Source organism: Triticum aestivum, chromosome 3A (assembly GCF_018294505.1).
Source record: "Triticum aestivum cultivar Chinese Spring chromosome 3A, IWGSC CS RefSeq v2.1, whole genome shotgun sequence".
In the NCBI taxonomy this organism is placed as follows: Eukaryota; Viridiplantae; Streptophyta; class Magnoliopsida; order Poales; family Poaceae; genus Triticum; species Triticum aestivum.
The window spans coordinates 30810958-30826625 of record NC_057800.1 but is presented as its reverse complement, the minus strand read 5'-3'; the positions used below and the strand labels follow the sequence as shown (position 1 = coordinate 30826625).

The 15668-nt window shown below is 46.2% G+C and overlaps 1 protein-coding gene and 1 long non-coding RNA gene across 6 annotated transcripts; one reads left to right on the top strand and one right to left on the bottom strand.

Annotated features, from left to right (window-relative positions):
- Nucleotides 1-8449: 8449 nt before the first annotated feature.
- On the top strand, nucleotides 8450-10397 carry LOC123060007 (uncharacterized). Its single transcript, XR_006427693.1, has 4 exons — nucleotides 8450-9526; nucleotides 9699-9849; nucleotides 9966-10156; nucleotides 10290-10397. It is a non-coding gene; the product is annotated as an uncharacterized lncRNA (long non-coding RNA).
- Nucleotides 10398-10409: 12 nt separating this feature from the next.
- Nucleotides 10410-14580, bottom strand: LOC123060006 (uncharacterized). Of its 5 annotated transcripts, XR_006427691.1 has the most exons (5): nucleotides 13916-14496; nucleotides 11614-13402; nucleotides 11416-11493; nucleotides 11218-11336; nucleotides 10410-10972 (listed from the first exon to the last, which is right to left on the bottom strand). XR_006427691.1 is itself a non-coding variant. In XM_044482565.1 (2 exons), exon 1 carries the CDS (start codon nucleotides 14563-14565, stop codon nucleotides 13708-13710), a length of 858 nt encoding a protein of 285 aa, XP_044338500.1. In that variant the 5' UTR covers nucleotides 14566-14580; the 3' UTR covers nucleotides 10410-11336; nucleotides 11416-13707. The 5 variants fall into 5 exon arrangements, 2 of the variants coding, with proteins under 2 accessions (XP_044338500.1, XP_044338502.1); XR_006427692.1 differs by having other exon boundaries at nucleotides 11416-11523; nucleotides 11614-14497; XR_006427690.1 differs by having other exon boundaries at nucleotides 11614-14496.
- Nucleotides 14581-15668: the final 1088 nt, after the last annotated feature.

Here is a 15668-nt window from a genome sequence, read left to right as displayed (position 1 = left end):
TCTTGTAAACGCAGGCTTCTCCATAAGTCTGCATAAACCCAAACGCTTTGATCATCTCATCAAAGCGAATGTTCCAACTCCGAGATGCTTGCACCAGCCCATAAATCGAGCGTTGGAGCTTGCACACCTTGTCAGCATTCTTAGGATCGACAAAACCTTCCGGCTGCATCATATACAATTCTTCCTTAAGGAAACCATTAAGGAATGTCGTTTTGACGTCCATTTGCCATATCTCATAATCATAGAATGCGGCAATTGCTAACATGATTCGGACGGACTTCAGCTTCGCTACGGGTGAGAAAGTCTCATCGTAGTCAACCCCTTGAAGTTGTCGATAACCCTTAGCGACAAGCCGAGCTTTATAGATGGTCACATTTCCATCCGCGTCTGTCTTCTTCTTAAAGATCCATTTATTTTCTATGGCTCGCCGCTCAACGGGCAAGTCAGTCAAAGTCCATACTTCGTTTTCATACATGGATCCTATCTCGGATTTCATGGCTTCCAGCCATTTGTCGGAATCCGGGCCCGCCATCGCTTCTTCATAGTTTGAAGGTTCACCGTTGTCTAACAACATGATTTCCAAGACAGGGTTGCCGTACCACTCTGGTGCGGAACGTGTCCTTGTGGACCTACGAAGTTCAGTAGGAACTTGATCTAGAAGTTTCATGATCATCATCATTAACTTCCTCTCTAGTCGGTGCAGGCACCTCAGGAACATTTTCTTGAGTTGCGCCATTTTCCGGTTCAAGAGGTAATACTTCATCAAGTTCTACTTTCCTCCCACTTACTTCTTTCGAGAGAAACTCCTTCTCTAGAAAGGATCCATTCTTGGCAACAAAGATCTTGCCTTCGGATCTGAGGTAGAAGGTATACCCAATAGTTTCTTTAGGGTATCCTATGAAGACGCATTTTTCTGACTTGGGTTCGAGCTTTTCAGGTTGAAGTTTCTTGACATAAGCATCGCATCCCCAAACTTTTAGAAACGACAGCTTAGGTTTCTTCCCAAACCATAATTCATACGGTGTCGTCTCAACGGATTTCGACGGAGCCCTATTTAAAGTGAATGCGGCAGTCTCTAAAGCATAGCCCCAAAATGATAGCGGTAAATCGGTAAGAGACATCATAGATCGCACCATATCTAATAGAGTGCGATTACGACGTTCGGACACACCATTACGCTGAGGTGTTCCAGGCGGCGTCAGTTGTGAAACTATTCCACATTTTCTTAAGTGTGTGCCAAATTCGTGACTCAAGTATTCTCCTCCACGATCTGATCGCAAGAACTTGATTTTCCTGTCACGTTGATTCTCAACCTCACTCTGAAATTCCTTGAACTTTTCAAAGGTCTCAGACTTGTGTTTCATTAAATAGACATACCCATATCTACTCAAGTCATCAGTGAGGGTGAGAACATAACGATAGCCACCGCGAGCCTCAACACTCATTGGACCGCACACATCAGTATGTATGATTTCCAATAAGTTGGTTGCTCGCTCCATTGTTCCTGAGAATGGAGTCTTGGTCATTTTACCCATGAGGCATGGTTCGCACGTGTCAAATGATTCGTAATCAAGAGACTCTAAAAGTCCATCTGCATGGAGCTTCTTCATGCGTTTGACACCTATGTGACCAAGGCGGCAGTGCCACAAGTATGTGGGACTATCATTATCAACCTTACATCTTTTGGTATTCACACTATGAATATGTGTAGCATTACGCTCGAGATTCATTAAGAATAAACCATTCACCATCGGAGCATGACCATAAAACATATCTCTCATATAAATAGAACAACCATTATTCTCGGATTTAAATGAGTAGCCATCTCGTATTAAACGAGATCCTGATACAATGTTCATGCTCAAACTGGCACTAAATAACAATTATTGAGGTTCAAAACTAATCCCGTAGGTAAATGTAGAGGTAGCGTGCCGACGGCGATCACATCGACCTTGGAACCATTCCCGACGCGCATCGTCACCTCGTCCTTCGCCAGTCTCCGCTTATTCCGCAGCTCCTGCTTTGAGTTACAAATGTGAGCAACCGCACCGGTATCAAATACCCAGGAGCTACTACGAGTACTGGTAAGGTACACATCAATTACATGTATATCACATATACCTTTCGTTTTGCCGGCCTTCTTGTCTGCTAAGTATTTGGGGCAGTTCCGCTTCCAGTGACCACTTCCCTTGCAATAAAAGCACTCAGTCTCGGGCTTGGGTCCATTCTTTGGCTTCTTCCCGGCAGCTTGCTTACCGGGCGCGGCAACTCCCTTGCCGTCCTTCTTGAAGTTCTTCTTACCCTTGCCTTTCTTGAACTTAGTGGTTTTATTCACCATCAACACTTGATGTTCCTTTTTGACTTCTACCTCTGCTGATTTCAGCATTGCAAATACTTCAGGAATGGTCTTTTCCATCCCCTGCATATTGAAGTTCATCACAAAGCTCTTGTAGCTCAGTGGAAGCGACTGAAGGATTCTGTCAATGACCGCGTCATCCGGGAAATTAACTCCCAGCTGAGTCAAGCGGTTATGTAACGCTGACATAGTGAGTATGTGCTCACTGACAGAACTATTTTCCTCCATCTTACAGCTGAAGAACTTGTCGGAGACTTCATATCTCTCGACCCGGACATGAGCTTGAAAAACCATTTTCAGCTCTTCGAACATCTCATATGCTCCGTGTCTCTCAAAACGCTTTTGGAGCCCCGGTTCTAAGTTGTAAAGCATGCCGCACTGAACGAGGGAGTAATCATCAGTACGTGTCTGCCAAGCGTTCATAACGTCTTGTTCTGCAGGGAGAACAGGTGCGTCACCTAGCGGTGCTTGTAGGACATAATCTTTCTTGGCAGCTATGAGGATGATCCTTAGGTTCCGGACCCAGTCCGTGTAGTTGCTGCCATCGTCTTTCAGCTTGGTTTTCTTTAGGAACGCGTTGAAGTTGAGGACAACGTTGGCCATTTGATCTACAATACATGTTGTAAAGACTTTAGACTAAGTTCATGATAATTAAGTTCATCTAAATCAAATTATTCAATGAACTCCCACTCAGATAGACATCCCTCCAGTCATCTAAGTATAACATGATCCGAGTTAACTAGGCCGTGTCCGATCATCACGTGAGACGGACTAGTCAACATCGGTGAACATCTTCATGTTGATCGTATCTTCTATATGACTGATGCTCGACCTTTCGGTCTTCTGTGTTCCGAGGCCATGTCTGTACATGCTAGGCTCGTCAAGTCAACCTAAGTGTTTGCATGTGTAAATCTGTCTTACACCCGTTGTATGTGAACGTTGGAATCTATCACACCCGATCATCACGTGGTGCTTCGAAACAACGAACTGTCGCAACGGTGCACAGTTAGGGGGAACACTTTCTTGAAATTATTATGAGGGATCATCTTATTTACTACCGTCGTTCTAAGTAAACAAGATGCAAAAACATGATAAACATCACATGCAATCAAATAATAATAGTGACATGATATGGCCAATATCACATAGCTCCTTTGATCTCCATCTTGGGGCTCCATGATCATCTTGTCACCGGCATGACACCATGATCTCCATCATCATGATCTCCATCATCGTGTCTCCATGAAGTTGCTCACCAACTATTACTTCTACTACTATGGCTAACACGTTTAGCAAAAAAGTAAAGTAATTTACATGGCGTTTCTCAATGACACGCAGGTCATACAAAAAATAAAGACAACTCCTATGGCTCCTACCGGCTGTCTTACTCATCGACATGCAAGTCGTGATTCCTATTACAATAGCATGAACATCTCATACATCACATATATATCATTCATCATTCATCACAACTTTGGCCATATCACATCACAAAACACTTGCTGCAAAAACAAGTTAGACGTCCTCTAATTGTTGTTGCAAGTTTTTACGTGGCTGCAATAGGGTTCTAGCAAGAACGTTTTCTTACCTACGTGAAAGCCACAACGTGATTTGTCAACTTCTATTTACCCTTCATAAGGACCCTTTTCATCGAATCCGCTCCAACTAAAGTGGGAGAGACAGACACCCGCCAGCCACCTTATGCAACTAGTGCATGTCAGTCGGTGGAACCGGTCTCACGTAAGCGTACGTGTAAGGTTGGTCCGGGCCGCTTCATCCCACAATACCGCTGAAGCAAAATAAGACTAGTAGCGGCAAGAAAGTTGACAACATCTACGCCCACAACAAATTGTGTTCTACTGGTGCAAAGAAAACTACGCATAAACCTGGCTCATGATGCCACTGTTGGGGAACGTTGCAGAAAACAAAAAATTTCCTACGGTTTCACCAAGATCCATCTATGAGTTCATCTAGCAACGAGTGATCGGATTGCATCTACATACCTTTGTAGATCACGCGCGGAAGCGTTCAAAGAACGGGGATGAGGAAGTCGTACTCGACGTGATCCAAATCACCGGAGATCCTAGCGCCGAACGGACGGCACCTCCGTGTTCAACACACGTACGGTCAGCGTGACGTCTCCTCCTTCTTGATCCAGCAAGGGGGAGGAGAGGTTGATGAAGATCCAGCAGCACGACAGCGTGGTGGTGGATGCAGGGGTCACCGCAGCAGGGCTTCGCCGTTCTACTACGAGAGGGAGAGGTGTAGCAGGGGAGAGGGAGGCGCCAAGACTCAAGGGTGCGGCTGCCCCCTCCCCCCCCCCCTTTATATAGGCCCCCTAGGGGGGTACGCCGGCCCTAGAAGATGGGATCTCCTAGGGGGCGGTGGCCAAGGGGTGGAGTGCCCCCCAAGCCAGGTGGGGCGCCCCCCCCCCACCCTAGGGTTCCCAACCCTAGGCGCATGGGGTGGGCCAAGGGGGGCGCACCAGCCCACTATGGGCTGGTTCCCCTCCCTACTTTGGCCCATGGGGCCCTCCGGGATGGGTGGCCCCACCAGGTGGACCCCCGGGACCCTTCCGGTGGTCCTGGTACAATACCGGTGACCCCCGAAACTCTCCCGATGGCCGAAACTGCACTTCCTATATATAATTCTTCACCTCCGGACCATTCCGGAACTCCTCGTGACGTCCGGGATCTCATCCGGGACTCCGAACAACTTTCGGGTTACTGCATATTCATATCTCTACAACCCTAGCGTCACCGAACCTTAAGTGTGTAGACCCTACGGGTTCGGGAGACATGTAGACATGACCGAGATGGCTCTCCGGTCAATAACCAACAGCGGGATCTGGATACCCATGTTGGCTCCCACATGCTCCTCGATGATCTCATCGGATGAACCACGATGTCGAGGATTCAAGCAACCCCGTATACAATTCCCTTTGTCAATCGGTACGTTACTTGCCCGAGATTCGATCGTCGGTATCCCAATACCTCGTTCAATCTCGTTACCGGCAAGTCACTTTACTCGTACCGTAATGCATGATCCCGTGACCAGACACTTGGTCACTTTGAGCTCATTATGATGATGCATTACCGAGTGGGCCCAGAGATACCTCTCCGTCATACGGAGTGACAAATCCCAGTCTTGATCCGTGTCAACCCAACAGACACTTTCGGAGATACCCGTAGTATACCTTTATAGTCACCCAGTTACGTTGTGACGTTTGGTACACCCAAAGCACTCCTACGGTATCCGGGAGTTACACGATCTCATGGTCTAAGGAAAAGATACTTGACATTGGAAAAACTCTAGCAAACGAACTATACGATCTTGTGCTATGTTTAGGATTGGGTCTTGTCCATCACATCATTCTCCTAATGATGTGATCTCGTTATCAATGACATCCAATGTCCATAGTCAGGAAACCATGACTATCTGTTGATCAACGAGCTAGTCAACTAGAGGCTTACTAGGGACATGTTGGTGTCTATGTATTCACACATGTATTACGATTTCCGGATAACACAATTATAGCATGAATAAAAGACAATTATCATGAACAAGGAAATATAATAATAATCCTTTTATTATTGCCTCTAGGGCATATTTCCAACATATAAAGCATTGCAACAGCTAATCTAGCAATGAGAGATGAAAGGACAAAGTTGCTAACCTTTGTAATCATTTGAATGGATGGGGGCCTTCAAATCTTGAAAACTTTTGGGCAAAATGTGTGATGAGCTCGAGAGGAAGAGGGGAAGAACAGAGAGAGGAGAGGGGAAAGGGGAAGAACAGAGCGAGCTCGGGTGGACGAAGGGTTTATGTAGGACGACCTTTAGTACCGGTTCGTGCCAAGAACCGGTACTAAAGGGGCTGGAGGGGCCCCAGTCTGACAACATCCTGCCACCACTCTCATTAGTACCGGTTCGTGGCACGAACCGGTGCTAAAGGTTCGCCATGAACCGGTACTAATGAAAGCGGCCCGGCTAGCCGTTGGAACCGGCACTAATGTATACATTAGTGCCGGCTCAAATACAAACCGGCACTAATATGCTTCACGTTTGACCCTTTTTCTACTAGTTCTCCCTCAGCAACTCGAGCACGTGTGTCCTTTGCTCTCGTCTTCTCTTCAACATCAAGAGTACCAATGAGATCCACAACGGAAAACTCATGTCTCTTGTGTTTCAGGGAAGTAGCAAAATTGTTCCACGAAGGTGGAAGCTTGGCAATAATGCCTCCGGCAACAAATTTGTCCGGCAACACACACTTGAAGTACTCAAGTTCTTTTGCGAGCGACTGTATCTCATGAGCCTGTTGTACAACAGGGCACTCATCGGTCATCTTGTAGTCATAGAATTGCTCCATGACGTACAACTCGCTGTCGGCGTCCGAGGCACCAAACTTGGCCTCGAGCGCAGCCCACATGTCCTTGCCGTTGTCAAACGACATTTACGAATCCACAATGGAGTCATCAAGAACACTCAGAAGAGCGCCTTTAAAGAGGGTATCAATCTTCTCAAAAGCTTCCAGCTGTGCTGGATTAAGATCGCCCTCACGCTTGCCTTTGGTGGCATCATAGCAGCCCATGGTCTGAAACCAGTAGACTGCTCTCGTGTGCCACCTCTTATATTGCGCCCCCTTAAAGGCAGGCGGCTTCAGATGCGCAGCAAAACCACTCGGAGTAAATTGCCTATAATTCGGTTTTTGGATTGTTGGAAAGATGAGCAAATTACTACGAGATTTAATCCGAATAAACAGAAAATAAATCATGACCACAGCAGCAGAGATTAAACTAATCATGCGAACTAGCATAGCAGATGAACATATCACATCTAGGGCACATACTAGAAGCATGAATTATACCACGATCTCGAACAGGAAGGATAGAATCACATACGGTGCAGCGGGTGTAGCACTGCCGACGTTGATGTTGTCGCCCATGTCGTCGAGGACGAGGTTGCCGAGGTCAGGGAAGAAGTCGTCGTTCGCGAAGTCGTCGCTGCCAGCAGTCGCGCGAGTGCGCTCCCCAAAAACCTGATCGGCCCTCTCCCGTACAAGATCACTAGAGGCGGGGTTCCGGAGGCCTGCTGTCCCTTCTCGCGGTGCACGCCGGAAGGAGGGATGGAGAAGACTTGCTTGGCGGCGCAATGATCTGGAATGATGGTGAGAAACCATACGAAGCGGCATCGGCTAGGGTAGACGTCTGCCTGACTATATAGTGCGGGCCGGGTAGGTCGTGAGAGTAAACCCCACGTCCGAGTCGTCACGATCCAAAAGAATCGAAAGCGGTTCAGTAATTAACGCGTCCGTAAATTATTAATTAATGACTCATTAATTTTTCCATGCAGCAAAAATATAGACAACGTGGCGAGGCGAGCGAGGAGGAGGAGCGCGCGTGTAGGTCTCCTTTTCTCATGCTCATACAAGTGGTAGAAGAGCTCACCTTATAAAAAGGTGCAACTCTCTCTCAACTTCTGGGGTGGGACTAAACTTTAGCCTCACTCACTCCACTCACATGTGTGCATGAATGGGCCAAGAAAATTTCAGAATTTTAGTTGGGCTTTGGGCCAAAGGCCTACTAGCAAAATTCCAACAGAGAGCTCGCGAGGTTGGGCGCTCGCCCTACCTTGATTTTTGCCGATTTTTGTTTGCGTATACATGTAAACATATCTGGTCGATCGCTGGAAAAAAATCCGCTTAAAAGTCGCCGTGAAGCGTTTTATCCGGCCGTGATTGAACATGGTACCCATCTGGACACATTATACATATACTAAACCTAGCCAGGTTTAATTTACCTGGGTTTTTTGACTTTTTTCAATCAGTGAAAACCGGACCAATAGGGTGAAGACACGCTAAATAGTGGGGGATTTGCTGGGTACACCCATGGGTTCGCGTTGCTATTTCCTTGCAAATTTCATTTCCCGGTCAACCGTCCGTTCTGTCCGGGGGTGGCCTCCATCTCCTCACATGCATGCAACCCGTGGTGGCTAGCTGATTTTTCTCCCTTTTATAATTGGAGTTGGCTGGCTCGAGACGTCTCTTCCTCTCTCGAGAAGGCTCCAGCAGGCCGCCGCCCGCCACTTATCCCCACCGCCTCCGCCGCACCGCCTCCACACCACCGCCCAACAGATCCCTATATAAGAAAGAGACCCAACTTCGCCTATGCATAAGGACAGGGCACGACCGCAGAGGGACGGCTCCATCGATCTGCCTCCAGAGGCGTACATGGGAGGGGCTGCGTCGAGCCGCCGTGTCCATCTCGCCGCCCAGCACCTCATCCCCTCTGGCCGCCCAGATCCCCTCGCCATCTTCCAAGTCCAGCCCAACCACGACACGGCCGATGTCAAGCGGGCCTCACCGTTATGGTCATCTTGGCGCCGCTGGGTTCTCCGCGCCGCCGATGCCTAGGCCGACCCAACGTGCGCCGCCCGCACCCCGCGTGCAACGGCCGGGGGCTCCGCCGCCCACGATAGCGAGCACGCTCCAGCCTGACTCACCATGCGCCATCTTCCCTGACGCCCTGAGGGTGGCCACCCCAGGACCTACCTGGCGGACGAGGTTGGGACGGGTCCAAGGTTCTTCGCCGAAGTCCATGGCTTCACGAGCCCAACAACCAGAAGCAGGCATCCATGGAGGGATCCTCGAAACACCACCCGATGCTCCCTCCCTCTTCTTTCACTTCTCTAGCTAGCTGAAGGAAGGGCTCGAGCCGAGAGCGCTGCCTCCGTCGGTCTCTGGCTCCCCAGCCGGTCTCCGCTATCCGGTCCTCGCAGGCCCTCTTCCCCTCCTCCGTTCCTTAACAAAAACATTAAGTACTTCTTGCCTCTCCATTCTCTTTCCTACAATTCAATTAACTGAGTCAGAAACATATTACGGGATATTGCCGGTTGATCGATTGCTTTAATTAGTTGTTGGTTAGTAAGTCTGCCGCGTGTACACGAGTACGAGCAATGGATGTTTGTGAAGGCTATGAGATACTGGAAATCAAGGAGCTAATTGTTTGGGTCACTTGACTGAATTGTAACTGCACCATTTGAGGCGATTTTGCCCTGGTTTTGCTGGGTGGTAAGGTGGTTTATGGGAGTTGCTGAGTTGGTGGAAGATTGGGGCATTTGCATATGGTTGGTACTGAGGAGGACTGTGCTGCTGGAGTGGGAAGCAGGAGAGGTATGTTATCCTAAAATGTACACTCTTAACTGTTTTCCATTTGCCGCGTGTTAGCCTGAAATTGGTTATGTAGGAAAATTTTAGGTCGATTTGGTAGAGTTAATTCTTTTTATTTGGTGACTCGATTTAACATGATGCACACCATATCGATGACAAATTTTTGTTGTTGCAGCAACCGTTGGGATCTTGGATTTTTTTTCCCCGAGCAGAATGTGGACTTACTACCTTTATATTGAAGATTCAACAGTTGGAAGCTGATGTAACACGTCAGAAGTTCTCCACTCCTGCATAAATGGACTGCATCATCAACCTGCACTGTTAAGGTCATGCTTAATTGCTTATAGACGATCTAGGTCCAGATTGTGAAGTAGGAACACTCGAATTGTGAATTTACTTGAAACAATACCATGTATTCTTGACACTTTCTCTGATTCTTCAGGTGAAGTTGAAGAAAAGGTAAGAGAACACTGATTCTTCAGGAAAAACTGGATATGGAGCTGCAAGATCTAAATGAAGGACTTCGGGATGGTACTATTGTAATTGTTCATATGCGAATTTACAACTTGTCTGGCTAGACCTATGTTCTGAATAATCTTCATTCCTCCATCCATTGTAACTTCATGTTCAAAGGTAACCACAACTGACATATATGATTCTAATAGTCAAAATTGTGCTCTGTTATTCTGCTCTTTGTTCCATCTGGACATTTAATTATACCCTTTCAAATTTAAATTACTGAACGCGGAGATGAAACCATTTTCAGGTGCTTATGAGACGGAAGTTAAACGAGATGGGACAAGAAAAGAAGGCTTTTCAGGTTTTACTTGCTTAAATTTTCTGATCCATTAATTTTTAAAGGAACATAATTGCATAAGTAAGCAGATTTACTTGCTATCCATTGGAATAAAAAAATTGAGCGGAGATATGATTTTACTGTTCATGTTCTTTCTTTTCTATTTGTATTGAGGTTCATGCTCACTCAAATATACTCCCTTCGTTCCGAAATAATTGTCGTTGGAGGGGTTTTCCGACCAGGTGAAAACGAGTGAAATTACCAAACTGCCCCTCCCCCACCCACCAACTTGAAATCGCACGGGCCGTCGTCTTCCTCCGTTGCTCCTTCCCTCCGCCAGGACTCCGTCGCTCCTCCCCTTCGCCAGGCTCCTCCGTCGTCCACATCTCCGGCGCCCTTCCCCGCCGGTTGCCTGCGCCGCTCCAATCGAGAGCTCGATCCCCTCTGGTCGCCCTTCCCCGCCGCGATCGAAAGCTCCCTCGCCGCGGTCCGGAGCTCCCTCACCGGCGGCCGCCTTTCCCCACCGGTTGCCTGCTCCGCCGCAGCTCCGAATCCTTCCCCGCTGGCCGCGTATCCCTCGCTGGCCGTCTCCCTCCACTCCAACCGAGAGCTCGAGGTCAGCCGCCGCTGCTGCTCGCTGCTCCTTTCTGCTCCTGCATACGCACAATGATTTTGATCAGAATTGCTTGGATTTCTGCTGGATGAACACAGAGACAAAATAATTACTCCGTGTGTCCCTCTTCTGCTGGATGAACACAGAGTAATTATAATTATTCTGCTGGATTTCTGCTAGAGTAGTATACAGAATAAATTTTGGATTTCCTGTAATTTTGGAAACATCTTTATTGAACAGGAGTACTAGTATGAACAATAGTTTGATACACCAATGCTGCAAAACCTGCAATGCATCACTGGCATGTTACTTGTTCATCCAGTAGGCGTCCATGTTCCATTTGCTACTGGGACTGTGGAGCATATTAGCATTGCCTAGTAGCCATCCCACGAGCCGCCAACTCTCTACAGCAGAAATTCGTTCAAAATAGGCCGGTAGCTGGAATGTTAGGAAACAGGGAGATGTGGTGACCGTGACAGGTACCTGAATCATTGTAAACTGGAATATCTCTTCTTCCTCAGGGCGAGCTCCTCGGACTCGGACTCTCTGCTTAAACTGGTTCTGCCGGCACAATGAGATCGAGGGCATAACCTTCATTAAAATTTGGACAGAAGAGACTAGTACTCGTGAATTTATTTAAGCGGCCAATTTGAACAAATAAAAGGATGACAAGGGGAAAACCTCTTCGACCCATAGTCTGCTTAATATCTCTCTTTCTTTGTGGCCAAGCAGCACTCTGTAAGTCGAATGGAGCACTAAATGGCAGAATGATTAGCTAAAATGAATGTGAAATGTGAATAAGCCAATTCATTCTATTACCCCTGTTTGTGTAGAACAGAATAGAATAACAATTTGTCTATTCTTTTATTAATGGTTTTCTACCAAAAAGCATTGTACTCTGCACCTGTATGGGTTCAGGAAATTGCAACCAGGACACATTCAAAATTTCAAAGTATTACCCAAATTGCCACATGTAACGAGGGTTAAGCCAAAAGGCTCTTTGTGACAGGTTTCTTTCCGACGAGTCATTAGATCATACCTGAAAATAGTTGCATGACCACAGCAGCAAGCTTCAACATAATTATTCAGCCGTAGATCAGCAAGACAAAGTTGGCTAACGCTGCTCGACCACCAAGGATAGAGTCCGGATGTCTTATATTGTGAGAAAATCACACTTCACCAACAGCTAGCTGCAGAACATGATTTTTACTCCATACTCCATTTGTATGTGTATATTTCTACTACTCCATTTGTATGATCACTCTCTGATACTCCATAATCCATAATAATCCCAAGAGAAGAGAAGCGAAGCGAAGAGAAGAGAGCAAGAGTAGAGAAGAGAAGAGTAAGAGAAGAGAAGAGAATTCTTTGCACTGCTCCTCTTCCTACTCCAAGAACTACTCCTACTCCTAACAGAAATAAATTAAGTTAATTAACTTAAAAAAGATTTTTCAGTTAATTAACAGGAGTAGTTCTAAGGTGCAGAGTAGTTTAGTTAATTAACTATTCCTACTCCTAAATTTAATTTACTGAAGAGAAGAGAAGTGAGTAGAGGAGAAGTGAAGAACACTAAATTACTCAAGCCTTGCTAAATAGCAAATCCTATACTCCAGCACATAAAAGTTCCTACAGAGCAAGCAATTGGCTTTCTTCCAATTAGCTTGATACTCCACAGATTAGGTTGCAGCAAAAATGCACTACAGAGCAAACAATTACTCCAAACAAGCACCATTGATCAGCATCCTACTCCTGAAAACAAGCACTATTTGCACTTACAAATTCGGTGTGAATTACTGTACAGTAACACTGATCATGGGAGTACAAATTCGGTGTGAATTACTGGACACCTCCTTTACACAGAACAGTTTGCAACAATGCTAATAACTAGCTGGCACTTAAAAAAATCCATGGATTCAACCCAACTAAGCTTGAGTGTGTGATTGTTTACCAGTGGTAACCATCTTGACCATTTTTGGCTGGCTGGTAATAGCATTTGTTTTATTTTGTGGACACAAAAACAACCCTAGCCACACAAAAAACAATAGGGAATATACATTCTTTTTTCCTTTTGTTTTTGAGGGGAGAAATATGCATTCTGTTGGATGGCTTCCGTGACTAAACCTGATTTTCAACACCTTTGAACAAAGTCATGGTATAAATAAAGAGAATGAAAGAAAATATCTGAATATGACAACTACTCCAGTAAAACATAGTGAAAGTGCAATTAAACTACTGTGCTGAATTTGGTTCATAGATACCCGCAAGATTTAGGATTCTCAAACAGAATAAAACCCACAAGATTTATTCAGCACAAATAACCCAGTAAATTCCTACACTACTAAACAAGAGCAGTACACTACTGCTGCACTTGCTACTCCAGTAATTGGAAGCAATACTCCAATACTGTTGTATTGGAAGCAATGCTGCAGTAGTTCAAGCAGTACTTCGGTACTGTAGTTCAGTGGAGTAGCTGTAAAGAATTAACACTAAGCATCAGCAAGTTGTACAGAATTAACAAAATTAAGAAAGCATCAGCAAGTTAACAAGCTACTGAAAAACTACTGCAATCAAAACAGTACTGCAAAATTACAAATTCAAAATTTGCAAAATTTTGTAAACTGAATTTTTTGCCAAGGAAACAAAATTCACCTAAGAGCTACTGCAAGCAGGTCTACTTGCTTTTGGGGTGTTTTTGCACAACCTGTTTGTCTGCCATGCAAGAATGTGTGCTAAACCTATCTGTCTAAAGCAAGCAAGCACCAAACAATTTGCCTGCTAAACCTGTCTGCTCCAATCTGTTTGTTGAAGTCTACTTGCACAAATCCGTCTGCTGCTACTTGCTCCAAGAACAAGAAGAGAAGAGAAGAGCAGCAATCTTGCACAAATCTGTCCGCTACTGCTTGCACAAATGTCTACAAGGTCTACTGCTCCAAGCAAGCAAGCAGAGCAAGAGAAGATGACAGGAGAAGGGGAAAAAAGAGACCTTTTTACTCCGGCGAGCTCCTTGCTGAGCTCCTCCACCTGCATCTTTGCCTTGAGCGCGTAGCCGTCGGCGGACACGGGGTCTCCGCGCTTCCACCCTGGCGGCACCCAGTACGGGTCGGCGCCGACCTCCCGGCGCAGGGCCGCGAGCTCGTCCGGCTCGAGCCAGTACTCCATGGCGCCGTCGGCGTTGTGGCAGCGGCGGATGCGCTCGGCCTCCTCCGTGGCGCCACCGGCGTGCTTGAGGACGTGGTCCAGGCACACCACCGCGACGGCCTCCTCCCCATCTCCCGCCTCCGTCGCCAGATCCAGAGTAGGCGCATCAAAGCTTGACCTCGGATGTGGGGTGGGGTGCGAGTGGACGACGGGTGTGAGTGGAGGCGGAAGAAAGATGGCGGCGACGGGGAGAGATGGTGGCCTCCTGGCCGATGTGGTGGGTGGCCGGCGAGCTGGGTGAGGTGGTGGCCGGCGAGGTGGTCGAGGTGGTGGCAGAAGAGAGGCGAAGGGGAGAGAGGGCGACGAGAGCAAGAGTGAGTGGACAGCGACGAACGGCGCGAGGGTAAAATGAGAAAGTGCGTTAATTTCGTAACGTGGCTGAATTTGTACTGGAGTTGTCCAACGACAATTATTTCGGAACAGAGGGAGTATCATGTTGTGCGATTGTCTGATCCATGCATACTTTTTTCTTTTAGTTTGTTTTATTGATAGGCAACGTCGTATTTTTTTAATCAAAAATCTCTATGGGGTTGGTGAATCTGCGTTCATTGGATGATCTCTTCTTTAATATAATATAAGAATGGTCCTTTCTTAGAATAGCAAGACCGAATCTGGTTAGGTTGGGTGTGAAATCACCCGACATGAAATGCACTCTATACACCAATTATTTACTTCCATTTTCATTGGTATGAAGTCTGCCATTAACATACTTTTTTGTTAACATATGTTTTAGTAAATGTGGGAAGCACCACTGGGTATAGAACAATCGCACCCTTGATAATTAACTTTGTCATTTGTTTCAGACTACATAAGTTACAAATAATGTTACCCATATGTTTTGTAATGTTCAAGTTAAGATTCTGACGGGGGATAATTATCATTCATCTTCAAATTTATATTCTGAAAAGTTCTTCAATTCGAACACTAAGGAAGGCTATTTCAGTTTTCACAACTTCTCCCAAGTTGGACAATGAATTTCTATTTCTACTGCCAGTACTTATGTTTTCACTACACCTACAGGCTGCACGCAAGTCTGAATAATAATGAACTAGATGATTAAGGCGTTTTTCTATTATATATAATCATATATTTCTAAAATAAATCCCAGTCTATATGAAATGCTAATGAGATCTTGTGCTGTAAATACATTCTAAAATCTCTTCAGTCTGGGGCTTCCTTTAGAGTTTCGTTAGTACTTTCTATGGAAAAATCATTAACAATTCTATCCAGTGAAATGCTGGCCCTTTTCATTCCAACTATAGGACAACTATAAACTCAAACTATGCTGCTTAGCTGTGCTATAATATGCTAACTCTGAACAATTGATTTGCAACCAATTAGCACTAGACGCCATGTTCTTCATTTTCGTCAGCCAAAATGCAGAAGATCGAATTGCCCTTCTCGGCATCCTGCCCTGCCGCCTCTTCCACTTGAAACTCCTCTGCAGCCATGGTGATGGTTGTGCGCCTCTGTTACTGCAAAACCGCCTACCTCGAGGTATAGAACAGCAGCCACTGTTTTTTGCAAATGAAGCCACC